The sequence below is a fragment of the Pelophylax lessonae genome (genome assembly GCF_965119305.1).
Source record: "Pelophylax lessonae genome assembly, chromosome: 2".
NCBI lineage: Eukaryota > Metazoa > Chordata > Amphibia > Anura > Ranidae > Pelophylax > Pelophylax lessonae.
The window spans coordinates 680287221-680303439 of record NC_138769.1 but is presented as its reverse complement, the minus strand read 5'-3'; the positions used below and the strand labels follow the sequence as shown (position 1 = coordinate 680303439).

At 43.4% G+C, this 16219-nt stretch overlaps 1 protein-coding gene across 3 annotated transcripts in view; it reads left to right on the top strand.

Moving 5' to 3' along the window:
• Window positions 1-14587, top strand: part of CEP57 (centrosomal protein 57) — a 43379-nt gene extending 28792 nt beyond the window's left edge. Inside the window, exons 5-11 of one of the 3 annotated variants that reach the window (XM_082246831.1) lie at window positions 92-199; window positions 423-500; window positions 3206-3304; window positions 5622-5705; window positions 9030-9250; window positions 10391-10514; window positions 14171-14587. In XM_082246831.1, coding sequence (XP_082102957.1) covers window positions 92-199; window positions 423-500; window positions 3206-3304; window positions 5622-5705; window positions 9030-9250; window positions 10391-10514; window positions 14171-14380 — 924 coding nt within the window. In that variant the 3' untranslated portion in view covers window positions 14381-14587. Of the gene's footprint in view, window positions 1-91; window positions 200-422; window positions 501-3205; window positions 3305-5621; window positions 5706-9029; window positions 9251-10390; window positions 10536-14170 lie in introns of all 3 variants that reach the window. The other 2 variants (XM_082246830.1, XM_082246832.1) reach the window with 2 other exon arrangements.
• The last annotated feature ends 1632 nt before the right edge of the window (window positions 14588-16219 follow it).

The following is a 16219-nucleotide window of genomic DNA, read 5'->3' as shown; positions in this document are numbered from 1 at the left end:
AACGGCGTTCCTACTGTGGAAAAATTACAGGAACGCCGGACCCGAGCCCTGATGCTAACCTGAAATATTATCATCATTGTTATTTCTGCAGGTGACCCTTGAAAGTGATAAAGCACTTGAGAAAATTAATATGCGAGAAAAGCTAGATAAGCTGGAACAAGAATACTTGAAGCTTACTACAATACAAGTTGTGTCAGAGGTAAGTCGTGTCTAACCATTGTCTATTAAAGTGGTTGAAAAGGGTGAAGGATTTATGCATTGATACTCTGTAATTCTACTCCCTTCCTTAGAAGTATCAAAGAATGCAAATAAACTGAAAAGATGGGGGGGGGGGGGGGATCCTACAATACATAATACAACTCAACATTGTTTCAATGAAGATCTCATTGACACCACAAAATGCATTAATTTTTCCCTTCCAGAACAAAATTCGGGACATTGAGCAGAAATTAAGAGAAGAGGAACGCCAGCGGAAACGGATTGAAGAGAAAGCAACGCAGGTATGTTCAGCAAAACCTGCAGATCTGCGCACGATTGAGATGTTCCAATTCCTCATGACCTGGTCACATGACCTCTCTCCGGATTTGTGGGCTTTTGTGTTAATATCTGCACAAAGACCAGTGATTTACAGTTACCCATGGCAACCATAACTCTTGCTTACACCAAGCCCAATGTAAAATTATAAATTGGTTGTTCTCGGTTACTGCAATTTGCCTTTTATATGGCCACAAAGCCATGAAGTTGTATTGAAAGAAGGGATGGCAGCTGTTGGAGCGTTTACCATAAAGTCTGGGAAATCCGTGTCCCATTATTGTGGCAATCAAGATCAAAGAGGGACAGCGAAGAGGCAATAGAAGTCCCCTTGTAGAGGCAGGACTTTTACATTTAAAACAAGTAGAGATTCACCTTAACTACTTGCGAACCCCCCAACCACAATGTACTGCGGACAAGCGGCCTGCACAGGCAAAGCGACGTACCCATGCATCACTTCCTGCATCACTTACTGCTTCGGGGTTTGGGGCGCGTGCTAACGGCACACACTGTGATTGTACACAGCCAGAGCCTGGCAGCAAGTCCCAGCCAATGATTCACAGCCTGTACCTGCTGATCAGCTGTGTACAATCACAGCCCAGAGCCCTGTGTGGACAATCAACACAGAGCTCTGTACAGAAGGAACGATCTCTCTGTTTCTCAACCCTGCAAAGAGATTGGTTCGTAAAAGTAGCACATTTTGCGTATATTACACATAGTTGGGCACACATTTAACCCCTTGATTGCCTTAGAAATTAAACCCTTTCAAGCCATTGTCATTAGTACAGTGACAGTGTATAGTATTATCACTGTATTAATCTCACTGGCTGTCTGTGGCAGTTAGTGTCAGATTGTCCACTGCACTATCGCAGTCCCATTATAAGTGGCTGATAATCGCCATTAGTAGTTTAAAAAATAAAGTATATATCCCTTAGTTTGTAGGCGCCATAACTTTCACGCAAGCCAATCAATATATACTTATTGGAATTTTTTATATCAAAGACGTAGCAGAATACATTTTGCCCAAAAATTATAAAGAAATTTACATTTTTAAATTTGTTTATTGGATATGTTTTGTAGCAGAAAGTAAAAAAAATAGTTTTCAAACTTTTTTCACTTGAATAATAAAAACCCAGTGGTGATCTAATACCAAATGTAACTGTGCCATTACAAGTTAACCACTTGCCAACCGCCGCAAGTACATTTACTGCGGCAGTCAGCCGCTCCTTGGCAAAGCGACGTAGTGCTACGTCGCTAGCCCAGGAGCCTGTAGGGGGCGAGGTGCGCTCCCGCCCCCGCTCGTCCACAGGCATCCCCACGCGTGTGACCGGCGGCTCCGATGTCTGCCGGCCACTCACGATCCTCCGCAGGAGAGGGAGAAATGCAGACGGCTGATGTAAACACAGCCGTCTGTCCGAGGCTATACGATCCTGCTATGTAGGATCGTATGTCTCTGTGGTTACGCCACAAGCCACGCCCCCCCCCCCCCCCCACAGTTAGAATCACGCCCCTAGGGATACATTTAACCCACTGATCACCAACAAAGTTAACCCCTTCCCTGCCAGTGTCATTATTACAGTAACCGTGCATATTTATAGCACTGATTACTGTAGTAATGTCACTGGTACTCCCAAAAGTGTCAAAAATGTCAGTCAGGGGTCCGATCTGTCCGCCACAATGTCGCAGTCCCGCAAAAAAATCGCAGATCGCCGCCATTACTAGTTAAAAAAAAAAAAAAAAAACAATAAAAATTACATAAATCTTTCCCTCAGTTAGTAAACACAATAACTTTCGCGCAAACCAATCAAAATACGCTTATTGCGATTATTTTTTTTACCAAAAATATGTAGCAGAAAACAAATTGGCCTAAAATGTTAAAAAAATTTTGATTTTTACATTTTTTTTTTTGAGAATTTAATTTAAAAATATGTGAAAAACATTATTTTTTCAAAATTGTCGCTTTTTTTTTTTTTATAGTGCAAAAAATAAAATCGCACAGGTGATCCAATACCACCAAAAGAAAGCTCTATTTGTGGGAAAAAAGGACGTCAATTTAGTTTGGGTACAGCGTCGCACGACTGCGCAATTGTCCATCAAAGTGCAGAATCGCAAAATAGGGCCTAGTCTTTGAGCAGCCAAATCCTCCAGGGCTTAAGTGGTTAAAGTAACGCAGTGCTAAATAGCAAAAAATGGCCTGGTAATGAAGGGAGTAAAATCTTCTGGAACTGAAGTGGTTAAAGTGGAACTAAACCTAACTTTTAGAAATTGGCAGGCAGCTTTTTATTGCAGAAAAGACATGCAATGTCTCATCCACAATAACACAAACTTACCTGCTGCTTGCAGCTTTTTACAGAATGTACATTGAGGTGCGCAGTTCAGCGAGCGTTCCCCGACAGACTGGCTATGCTAGAATGCTTAACCCCTGTGCACATGTGTAAAATGACGTCACCCCCCCTCTCCCAAGGAGAAATGATGACCGCTGCCGGCGAGCAATGCAACCGCCCCATTGCTGGAAGGTGGAGGTGAGTATACCTGGGAATTTAGGTCTGATTTAACTCCAGCTGATGTGAATACAATAAAGTAAAATCTGATCTGTTGCTTTTGAATACTACACTTTTGAGATCATCCTTCTCTTTGCATTGACTCATTAAATCGGTTGATTTGTATTTTGCAGCTGCAATCAAGTCTGGAAACCAACAGAATCCTTTTCAAATCTTTAACATCACTCGCAAAAGATGCAAAGAGCACAAAGCCCACATCTTATACTGAGAAGGTAATAATATATTAATACAACCCCGATTCCAAAAAAAAGGGGGACGATGTGCAAAATCTACATGCAAATAGAATGCAATGATTTTCAAATCTCATAAACCCGTATTTTATTCACAATAGAAAACATATCAAATGTTTAAACTGGGAAATCGATGATTACATATTTGAAGTCTTTGCAGTTTTACGTTGAGGAACGTTATGCTGAAATTGACAATTTTTAGACGCAGCTTTTCACAGATTGGCGAACCTCTGCCCAGCTTTACTTCTGAGACACTCCGACTCTCTAAAGCCTCGTACACACGCACAGATTGTTGGCCGTGAATTTTCGGCCAACGTCTGATCGGCCGATTGTCGGCTTGTTAGTATGATGCTTTCGACAACCGACTCCGACTTTTCGGCCGAATAAAATCTGGTGTACATGCTATGAAATTTTTGTTGGCCGTCAACACAACGGCCGATTTTCCGTCAGTCAGTACAGATTTCGGCAGACAAAAATCTGATGAGCAAGACTGGGCATGCTCAGAGAAGAAAAAACACACGGAAAGTAAAGCAACACATGACATCGCTTCTGAAGTAGATTTTTGTTGGCCGAGAAAATTAGTGTGCAGTCTAGGCACATTCCAACCAACAAAACACAACTGGACAAAAGACAGCCGATAATCGTTGCGTGTGTACGAGGCATTAGTATTACTTACTTTGTCAGATTTTTGTTGTCCAATCCTAACTTTTTTAAGACGTGTTGCTGCCATCAATTTCAAAATGACCTAATTTTTTTTCTTAAAATGGTCCATTTTCTTAGTTTAAACATTTGATATGTTTTCTATTGTGAATAAAATATGGGCTTATGAGATTTGCAAATCCTTGCATTCTGTTTTTACCCACATTTTTGTGAATTGGGGGTGTATATCAATTTACCTTATTAATATACATACATTTTTTTTTTTTGTGCAATTATTTATTTGGAAAGGCAGTAGAGAACATTTAAAAAATTCTGGAACTTGGTGACCACTTTCCTTTAACCGCTTCCCGACCACCCGCCGCCTTTTTACTGTGGCAGGGTGGCTCTCCTGCGCAAACCTCGCGCGGGAATCTAGGGGGCGAGCGCGAGCCGCTGACGGTGCGCTCCCGCCCCCACTCGGCAGCGGGGAAGCTGATGCACGGGTCAGGCGGCTCCGATTGCCGCCTGAAACCCACGATCGTTCCCCGCTGAGAGAGAAAAACGGTCGGCTGTTGTAAACACAGCTGACCGTTCTTCTCCTTGGAATGATCACAGAGCCCCTGTGATCCTTCTATATAGGATGACATGTCTCTGTGGTCATTCAGAAGCCACACCCCCCAGTTAGAATTACTCCCCTTGGCTCACATTTAACCCCTTGATCACCCACAGGGTTAACCCACTCACTGCTAATGGCATTATTACAGTAACAGTGCAAATTTTTAGCACTGATTACTGTAGTAATGTCACTGGTACCCCCAAAAGTGTCAAAAATGTCAGTCAGGGGTCCGATCTGTCCGCCGCAATGTCGCAGTCCCACAAAAAAAACGCAGATCGGCGCCATTACTAGTAAAGAAACAACAATAAAAATGACAAAAATCTTTCCCGTAGTTAGTAGATGCAATAACTTGCGCAAACCAATCAAAATACGCTTATTGGGATTTTAACCAAAAATATGTAGCAGAAAACAAATTGGCAAAAAAAAATTTAAAAAATTTTGATTTTTTTAAAAAATTTTTTTTTTGAGAATGTCATACCAGAAAGTGAAAAATGTTTTTTTTTGTTTCAAAATTGTCACTCTTTTTTTGTTTATAAAGTGAAAAATAAAAATCGCAGAGGTTATCAATTACCATAAAAAGAAAGCTCTATTTGTGGGGAAAAAAGGACATAAATTTTATTTGGGTACAGCGTCGCACAACCGCGCAATTGTCCGTTAAAGTAACGCAGTGCCGAATCGCAAAATAGGGCCTGGTCAGGAAGGGGGCAAATCCTTCTGGTCTTAAACTGGTTAAATCACGCTGGTTTTTTTTAAGGTGTTAAAGCCCATCTCTGGGCAACTCATACCCCGTCACCCATTAAACAGTAAATGCAAAAAAAAGGGGGGGGAACTTTAATCTTGCTACCCATGTCACTCGACGGGAGTTCTCTGTGACCCTTTTTTGTGTGTTTAGGTACTTTTTAAAAGAGCACACAGCAACTCCTGGGTTTAAAGTGTATGGCCAGTATGTGAAGATGAGACAATCTGGCAGCATTCAGCATGTATTGGGAGATCTGCTATTACTGCTGGTGGTAATAAGTGTTCTCACTTTGTCTTTTAATATAGAAGGCCAGCTCCTTAAGCCATAGCAAACAGACACAACCCCACTACAGGCTGAGCCTTGGCGATGTTCCGTTTGTGGCAGGCAAGGTAAGCTGCAATTCTCACAATATGATCACTTCAAGGCTAGTGCTAATAGAAAAGGAGTTTTGTACCAGAATAGGTTACATTAACCAGTTCCCTACCAGCGTATAGTAAAATGACGCCGGCAGGAACACTTTCTCCCTCCGGGCGAGCATAATATGATGTCTGCCCATTCTCGCCGCTCCTGCGCACCCCCGGGAATGCGTAGCACGGCGATCGGTAATGAGTCATGTCCCTCCGACACAGCCCATCCCCGATCAGGGTAAAGAGCCAATAAAATTGGCTCTTTACCACGTGACCGGCAGTGTCCACTCATAGCAGGTCACAAACATCAACAAAGGGCTGTAATGCAGTTACCGGGTTCTCCTCCTCAGTGTGTGAGGAGGAGCCCAGGAATAAAAATGTTGCAGCAGTACAGTGATGTGCCCCGATTGCCCCCCAAATAAAGAGGACCTGTCAACAGCCCATCGGAGTACCGGAGTACCTGTCACTACCTAATCAGAGTACCCGTCACTTGCTCATCCGAGTAATCAAGTACCTCTCCCTTCCTAATCCGAGTACCTGTCACCAGCCCATCAGCGTACCTGTCACCAGCCCATCAGCGTACCTGTCACCAGCCCATCGGCGTACCTGAGTACCTGTCACCAGCCCATCAGCGTACCCGAGTACCTGTCACCAGCCCATCAGCGTACCCGAGTACCTGTCACCAGCCCATCAGCGTACCCGAGTACCTGTCACCAGCCCATCAGCGTACCCGAGTACCTGTCACCAGCCCATCAGCGTACCCGAGTACCTGTCACCAGCCCATCAGCGTACCCGAGTACCTGTCACTAGCCCATCAGCATACCTGTCACCAGCCCATCAGCGTACCCGAGTACCTGTCACCAGCCCATCAGCGTACCCGAGTACCTGTCACCAGCCCATCAGCGTACCAGAGTACCTGTCACCAGCCCATCAGCGTACCCGAGTACCTGTCACTAGCCCATCAGAATATCTGAGTACTTATCTGCAGCCCACGCCCATCAGCGTACCCGAGTACCTGTCACTAGCCCATCAGCGTACCTGTCACCAGCCCATCAGAATACCTGAGTACCTGTCACCAGCCCATCGGCGTACCCGAGTACCTGTCACCAGCCCATCGGCGTACCCGAGTACCTGTCACCAGCCCATCGGCGTACCCGAGTACCTGTCACTAGCCCATCAGAATATCTGAGTACTTATCTGCAGCCCATGCCTCCTACATTATCCATTGGTGTGTTTGCTTTCCAAAACGGGGTAGTTTTGTGGGCATTTCCATTGTCCTGGTGCTCAGGTAGTCAGAAAATTATATATTGTAATTTATGCTCCCTAAAACGCCTTGAGGTGCTTCCTGCATGTTGGGTCTCTGTATGTGGTCAGGCTGTAAAAAAGTCTCACATGTGGTATTGCCATACTCAGGAGGAGTAGCAGAATGTATTTTGGGGTATAATTTTTGCTATGTACATGCTATGTGTTAGAAATATCTTAAAAATTGACAACTTTGTGTAAAAAAAAAAAAGTTTTCATTTTTTTTCCCTACATTTTCCAAAAACTTGAGGAAAAAAATGACATGTTCAAAAGACGTTTTATGCCTCCTAGAATAAATGTTGGGGTGTTTGCTCTCCAAAATGGGGTCATTTTGTTGGTAATTCCATTGTCCTGGTGCTCCCGTGCCTTCAAAAATGTGATAGGTCATCCGGAAATTAGAAATGCAATTTATGCTCCTAGAACACCTGACGGTGCTCCTTGGATGTTGGGCCTCTGTATGTAGCCAGGCTGTGTAAGTCTCACACATGTGGTATCGCCATACTCAGGAGGAGTGGTAGAATGTGTTTTGAGGTGTAATTGCAAGTATGCATATACTGTGTGAGAGAAATAACTTGTTATTATGACAATTCTGTGTAAAAAAAAAAATTCATTTTTGCATTTCCAAAGGAATTGTGGGGAAAATTAACTATACGGGTCAGCATGCTACCCTATACACAATAAACTGCAATGCACGGTCTTCTGACACCTTTCTATCACAATTTGAGCTACAGTAGCTCATGTATTGGATTGGACTACACAGGCCAGCCTTCACTCCCATGTGCATCAATGAGCTTTGGCCACCCTTCACTCACCAGTTTTCCTTCCTTGGACCAATTTTGGTCGGTCCTGACAAATGCAGACTGGGAACATCCCACAGGAGCTGCAGTTTTGGAGTTGCTCTGACCCAGTTGTCTAGCCATTACAATTTGGCCCTTGTAAACGTCGCTCAAATCCTTACGCTTACCCATTTTTTCTGCTTCATGGACATGTGCATTGCTGCGTAATATATCCCACCCACTTTCAGATGCCATTGTAACAAGATAATGAATGTTTTTCACTTTACCTGTCAGTGATCTTTAATGCCAAAGAGAGACCCATAAGTCGTACATCAGATAGGAGACCCATATGAAGAGTAAATGACAGCGTCAGCCTGGACTCTGACTGGGCCATGCCCCCAATGTGTTTCGTATGTTTCCCATGATTAGGCTCCGAGGGGCCATGGTCGGAGTCTGGGCTGAGACTGGCATTCACTCTTCCCATGGGTCTGCTGTCTGATGTGCGGCTTCTGGATCTTCCTTTTGACATTGCTGCAGCTTGGAGCTAGGACAACCTCCTTTCCCAGCTGGCACTCACGGCGGACTAGCGTGGACTTTTCCTCCTACCTGAGTGGCACCACAATATCTTCTATTGGGTCACAGTGATCTTTAATGTTAGGGCTGATGGTTTGCCTCTTGGTTTTGGAATGGGATGTTCTAAGAAGCTCATTTATTGGGGTAATGGTCTGGTCAGGTCATATAGTGTATGTGTTGTGCTAAGTAAAAATTTTAGCTTAGTTCTGATTTCCTCTCACTCCCTGTATCAGTGACACAAACGGGACTTGAGGAGCTCAGCGGGGACAACCATGAAAACCTGACCACATCTTTCCGAAAATAAGCTTTAGCCTAGGATCACACTGAGGCCGTTTTTAAAATCGTGAGAGTTTAGCTGAACTTGTACAATTTCAAGCCGGCATTTCAGTCCGACTTTGGGGGTGATTTCAGATATCTATGCGGGTTCCTGCACAAATGTCTATTGAAATCGCCCCCGGAAGTCACCAAAAGTTGTACAGAAATTACTTTTGGGAATCAGTGTGGCGCCACAAAGTCGGCATCGCACCATTTCGGACGGTGCAATTGGCTCCAATTTGACATGTCATATCGTACCAATGTGAACGTGGGATTAGTCTGTGTTGCATTTTAATGAGATCACTTATGTATGTTCATTTTGTGTGCTTTTGTCTTTCAGTCAACCGCTCCAAGCCATTCAGTGGGGGCAAATGTTCAACATGTTCTACATCTCATGAAACAGCACAATAAGGTCCTATGTAATGATCGTGTGGTCAGTGACCAGCCTATGGACAGGGAAATGTACGGAGTGAGATTGAAGAATGATACAGATTCCAGAGCCCATCAGGACCTCTCTGAACTTTTACTTACTCTAGAAGATGAGTTTGGCCAAATGAGCTTGTGAGTAACAGATGATACAGGTGACATTATAAACATTTCTGCCTAAAATCTGGATACAGGCAGATTTCTCATATCTTCCTGTCCTGTGGACACAGAGGGAAGTGGGGGAAATCCCCTCTTAGGCTAGGTTCACACCTTTTATCAAAATATGGCCCGCAGGGAAATCGCATGGTCATGTTAACCATTCAATTTCCCTGCGTTTCCTGGACTCGCAAACACGCCATATTCATTCAGAATGAATGGCAGCCCCGTGTGTTATCACTGCAAGTGGTTTGTGGGAATGGCAGCAATTCCCACAGTCACTCGCATAGGTGTGAACCGAGCCTTAGGCCTGGTTCATACCTATGCAGGTTGCAGTTGGGCGCTCACGTGACGGCCTTTCCCTCTTCAGTGCTCAGGACGGGGAAGAAGCACTCCGGTGGGTCACGTGAGCGCCTTGCAGCGCTGTAAATAAGGTCTTTTTCACTATAAAGTTACAAAAGGAGACACGCTGCACATTATGTAATCTTTGTACAAAACTGATTACATCATTTTACGATACGTTAACCAAGGTTTATTTTTGGGATTACAGAATGTCATAATGCTGACTCCTGAGCTGAGAGAGGGAGAGAAGACGGGAAACACAGGAACTTTTTAAAAAAAACATTTTATTGTTTTATTCCAGGTTTTTTAGAACATAAAGGGGGGTAAATGACACAGCACAAGCACTGTGCTGTCTATTAAATGATCTGGATATTTTTATTTTTTTAGGGTTACAACCAATTTAAGATCGTCATGATGACATACCTGTATTTGAACAAATGTAGATTATTGTACATACCGTAAATAAATAAGACATCCCCTGAAAAAAGCCCTAGTGTGTTTTTTGTAGCCAAAATTAGTATTCTGGGAAACATGGTATGTGCAGCTCTAGGGTTCCGCTCTACATCCCTGTCTGCAGCTTGAGGGGTGAGTGTGTTTTTTTTTTTTTTTTTTTTTTTTTTTTTTGTTTCTTTTTTGCTGTGTCTGTTTTAATTGTTGATGTACTGCTGGTTATTTGCTATAGGATTGTTTTCATTTTTGCCTCCTTTGTGTAGAAGATGCAGATAAGAACCAACTCTGTTCTATAACATAAATGAATATCTATTTATTTTTTTTCAGCGACCACCAGGAGCTTCTGAAGCAGATTCATAAAGCAAATTCCGATCACCTTAAAACGGATCTTGAATATGAATTGGCTGCTCTAGTGAGGAGGATGGAAGCAAAAGCTGACCAGATAACCAAAGTACGCAAACACCAAGCAAGGGTGGGTCACACACTTTGTACAATCAATAACAAATTATAAATACATCTACTGACGATGGACCAAAATATGTAATTTAAAAAAGTCTGAGTAGAATTTTAAAGTGTCTGATTCCCTCTCAGGATAGCTCTGTTAGTTCAGGATAGCCTGGCTTAAGGATAGACTTCTGCCATACTGTTCAAGTCAAGTGAAAATGTTTATTTTTAATGAGATTAACTTCAAAGCTGATAACTTTTTGATAGATCTAAAAGACACAGATCATTGCAGTTTTGTAATCATTTAGGTAGAATTCCAGGCAAAGTCTACCTAATAGTAAAAAAAAAAAAATTCCCTCCCTCCTAACACCTGTGCTGACCTATTTAAGAAAGATGTACAGTGCATCCGGAAAGTATTCCCAGCGTGTCACTTTTTCTACATTTTGTTATGTTACAGCCTGATTCCAAACTGTAGAATTTTGAGGAAAAAAATAATTAAATTCAAACAATACCCCATAATAAAAACGTAAAGGAAGTTTGTTTGAAATCTTTGCAAATTTATTAAAAATAAAAAAATCACATGTACATAAGTATTCACAGCCTTTGCTTAAGGTTGTAATTGGCGCCAAAAGGTGATTCAACAAAGTATTAAGTCTTTTTCAGTATGATGCTACAAACTTGGCACACATACTTTTGGGCAGTTTCTCCCATTCTTCTTTGCAGGACCTCTCAAGCTCCATCAGGTTGGGTGGGGAGTGTCGGTGCACAGCCATTTTCCGTTCTTTCCAGAGATGTTACTGGGTTCAAGTCTGGGCTTAAAGCTTTGGTCTATGGCTGGGCCACTCAAGGACATTCACAGAGTTGTCCAATAGCCACTCGTTTGTTATCTTGGCTGTGTGCTTAGGGTCATTGTCCTGTTGGAAGATGAACCTTCCTAACCTGATGTCCTGAGGTTTTCATCAATGATGTCCCTGTACATTGTTGCGTTTATCTTTCCCTCAATCCTGACTAATCTCCTAGTTCCTGCCGCTGAATACCATCCCAACCTTAATGATGCTGCCACCGCCATGCTTCACTTTCAGGATGGTATTGGCCATGTGATGAGCGGTGCCTGGTTTCCTGCAGACATGACGCTTGCCCATTCAGGCCAAAGAGTTCAATCTTTGTTTTATCAGAGCAAAGAATTTTGCTTCTCATGGTCTATGAGTCCTTCAGGTGCCTTTTGACAAACTCCAGGTGGGCTGTCATGTGCCTTTTGCTTAGGAGTAACTTCTGTCTTGCCACTGTACCATACAGGCCTGATTGGTTGAGTGCTGCAGAGATGGTTGTTCTTGTGGAAGGTTTTCCTCTCCACAGAGAAATGTTGGAGCTTTGTCAGAGTGACCATCGGGTTCTTGGCCACATCCCCTGACTAAAGCCTAGTACACACGCAACGATAATCGGCCGACCGATCGTCCGTCTTTTGTCCAGAGTGGTGTTTTGTTGGTTGGAAGGTGCCTAGACTGCACACAAATTTTCTCGCCCGACAAAATTCTACTTCAGAAGTGATGTCATGTGTTGGTTTGCTTTCTTTGTGTTCTTTCTTCACTGAGCACGCCCAGTCTTGCTCATAAGATTTTTTTCCCTGTCGAAATCTGTACTGACTGCACGAAAATCGGACATGTTTTGACGGAGGACAAAAATTTTATAGACTGCACACCAGGATTTTTTCGGCCGAAAAGTCGGAGTCGGTTGTCAGAAGCATCATACTAACAAGCCGAAAATCGGCAGATCAGTCGTCGGACAAAAATTCCCTGCCGATTTTCGACGCGTGTGTACGAGGCTTAAGGCCCTTCTCCCCCGATTGCTCTGTTTGCCTGGGTGGCCCGCTCTAAGAAGGGTCCTGGTGGTTCCAAACTTCTATCATTTATGGATGATGGAGGCCACTGTGCCCATTGGGACCTTCAATGCTGCAGAAATTTTTCTCTACCCTTCCCCAGATCTGTGCCTCGATACAATCCTATCTCAGAGGTCTACAGAAAATTCCTTGGACTCCATGGCTTGGTTTATGCTCTGATATGCACTGTTAACTGTGGGACTTTATATAGACAAATCATGTCCAATCAACTGAATTTACAACGTGTGGACTCCAAATTGTAGAAACATCTCAAGGATCATCAGTGGAAACAGGATGCAACTGAGCTCAATTTTGAGTGTCATGGCAAAGGCTGTGAATACTTATGTCCATGTGATTTTTTTTTTCGCTTTTTATTTTGAATAAATTTGCAAAGAATTCAAACCAACTTCTATCACGTTGTCATTATGGGGTATTGTTTGTAGAATTTTGAGGAAAATAATGAATTTAATCCATTTTGGAATAAGGCTGTAACATAAGAAAATGTGGAAGGTTGAGTGCTGTGAATACTTTCTGGATGCACAGTATATACTCGCCTATCTTCAGGCCACTCTGGTCCGGTCACATGATCGGTCTCCCCTTTGTCAGATAGTGGCTGCTGGAGGGAAAAGGAGGAAGTGCCAACAACAGAATGGCCTTGTGTTATGTTTTGCACAGAATTGTACTTTAATACATCTGGATTTTTTTTTTAATGCAAGCATCTGAATGGGACCTGGTATCAGCCTCTTGAAATTTTTCTACAGCAATCCTGATGTGTGAGAGGAAGATGCAGCGCAAGGAGCCATTAAGTTCATGTGCTTAGTAGAAGTATGCTGATAGGAGTGAGCAGTGACAGAGATGAGTTCATACCTGTGCTGCTTCTCCTTTCCCTGTCCAAAGTTGGGTGGGTCTAAGACAACCTGGGCTCAGGGAAAGTGGGTTGAATGAGGCTGGCCATAAGACTGAGGACATCTAATTGCAAAAAAAAAAAAGGTACTGCTGGGATTTCAGGATTGATGGTGAATATTGCAGCAAAAGCTGGTTTACTTTTCTTCTTCATTGCAAAAATTTTAATTTTGTTGTTGAAACAAAGAGAAGTAAAAAGAAGTAGAACATAGAAATATGTGGGGATCACAGCATAGAAGGTACAGTCTTCATCTTATTACAGCAGGGTTTCTGCTTGATGAGAGCCGAGTGAATAAAAAGTGGCCTTGTGATCCTAGGGCTTGGAACTGTATTCAGCAAACTGCCAACCTAGCAGTGGTTGCATGGTAACATGGTAATAAGCTTTGACTATTTAACCTGGAAGCTGAATGGTTACTATGCACAGCTGTACCAGTTTCAGTTTTAGTAAATCTCCATTATTGTGTGTCTCTTAGCAATAAAGATGCTGGCTGCTCGCATTAAATCTGGGACTATACATCCACTTTAACATCGCCAACCTCATTGCAACCCCTAAAGCAATGCTCCCCAACCTTTTTATCGCCGCAGACCGGTCAACATTTGATCATTTTTCTGTGGCCTGCTGGGGGGGTTACGTCAATGCAGAGCGACCAGCTCTGACCATTTAAAGGGCATGTATGAAATCCTGCTGGGGAAAATGTAGGAAAACCGCAGAGCTTTACAGGCTGTGCATTCCCCCAATATCTCTTACCCATCTGGAGCATTCGGAGGATGCACAGTGCAGGAAAGGTTCATGTGATTTTTTTATTTTTTTTGATCAGCTTCCATCTTGTTATAAAACTGATATTGGAAATACTATTCACTCATACAACTTTACCCCTACACAGCTTGCAAAATTACTGAGGGAATCGAGACCGAAAAGAGAGCCATCTACGCAAGCCTTGAAGTCTCACCAGCGGGGGAAGGATAAACCACCAGCAAAGATCCGTCCGGGCAGAGGCAGCCCAGGAGAGAAGAGCAAGAAGAACCTCCAGTTATTACGAGACATGCAGACTTTACAGAGTTCCCTACAACGGGAGGACCTGCACTGGAGCTAACCGACTCCCTCAAACCTGTTCCATCTCAGGGACCGTTTTCTTCCAGAACATGCCCCCCCTCTATACCGCATATGAATGACTTTATTTCATATCTAGTGATGGATGTGAGGGGGGGCTCACCAAGCATCTGCCATTTTGTCTGGGTTTTAGGCAGTTTCAGGGAGAGAACCACCGATCTCTATGAATGTATTTCTATTTACTTTTCCATACAAATACAGAATCCGCTATACAGTACTTTTTATCTGCCCATCATTTGGGACTGAAATTATCCATACATTAGTGCCTGGTGGAAGAAAAAGAACGCCTCTACTGGGGAAAGATGTATGTACGAAACCATTCTCTGTTAATACTTCTGTTCATAATACTACAGTGATGTGCATTCAGTTTAACAAGAAGTGTGTTACAGCCATATGGTGGCACAACATAGGGACCATGGATATGAAATGAAAAGATCTGTATGGCCACTTCTAAAAAAGTTCTGGCGTTTTCCTGGTGTGTCAGCGAGCAAATCCGCCACTTAGTGCTGTGGTTTCTCTTACTGTCCGCTATACCACTACTGTGACCTGTGTGCCTCATGTACATGGGTATCTGGGGCCATACTCCGCGGGTGTATTTTGGCACCCTAAAGACACGTTTGTAGCTTACAGCTGTCCATGGTAATGCATTCTAGCTGTATGCAGGTATTCATCATAATTACACCCATTTGTTGATTTTACTTAACCACTTAAGGACCGCCCGCCGTAGTTATACTGCAGCAGGCAGCCCCTCCTGCGCAAACCGAAGTAGGTATACGTCGGTCGTACGCCTGCAGCTAGAGGGTGAGCGCGCACTGACGTGCTCCCGCCCCCACTCAGCATCGGGGATTGGATGCAGGGGGCAGGCGGCTCCGATTGCCGCCTGACACCCGCGATCGCTCCCCGCCGAGAGAGGACAGTCTGCTGTGGTAAACACAGCTGACCGTTCTTCTCTCTGGAATCATCATAGAGCCCCTGTGATCCTTCTATATAGGCTTACAGGTCTCTATGATCATTTCACAAGCCACGCCCCCCCCCCCCCCCCCCCACAGTTAGAATCACTCCCCTAGGCTTAAATGTAACCCCTTGATCACCCACAGTATTAACCCCTTCCCTGCCAGTGTAATTATTACAGTAGCAGTGCCTAGTTTTAGCACTGATTACTGTCGTAATGTCACTGGTCCCCTCAAAAATGTCAGTTAGGGGTCCGATCTGTCCGCCGCAATGTCACAGTCCTGCTAAAAATCGCAGATCGCCACCATTACTAGTTTAAAAAAAAAAACTAATAAAAATGACATAAATCTTTCCCGTAGTTTGTAGATGCGATAACTTTTGCGCAAACCAACCAAAATACGCTTATTGCGATTTTTTTTGTTTTGTTTTTTTGTAAACCAAAAATATGTAGCCGAAAACAAATCGGCCTAAAATGTTAAAAAATTTTGATTTTTAAATTTTTTTTTTTTGGGAATGTTATATAGCAGAAAGTGAATATATATATATATTTTTTTTTTTTTCAGAATTGTTGCTCTTTTTTTGGTCATTAAGGGGGCAAATCCTTCCCGGTCCAGAAGTGGTTAAAGGAGTTGTAAAAGGTTTTTCATCTTAATACATTAAGATAAAAAGCCTTGTGTATGAAGCAGCCTCGCCGGCAACCCCTACTACTTACCTGAGCCCCATCTCTATCCAGTGATGTCCACAAGTCCCTCGGCCGTCTGGGACTCTCCCTCCTGATTGGCTGAGACACAGCAGCGCCAATCGGGAGAGAGAGGGACACGGAGCTGCAGCTTGGCTCAGGTGTCCCCATACCAAGCTGCTTGCTGTGGGG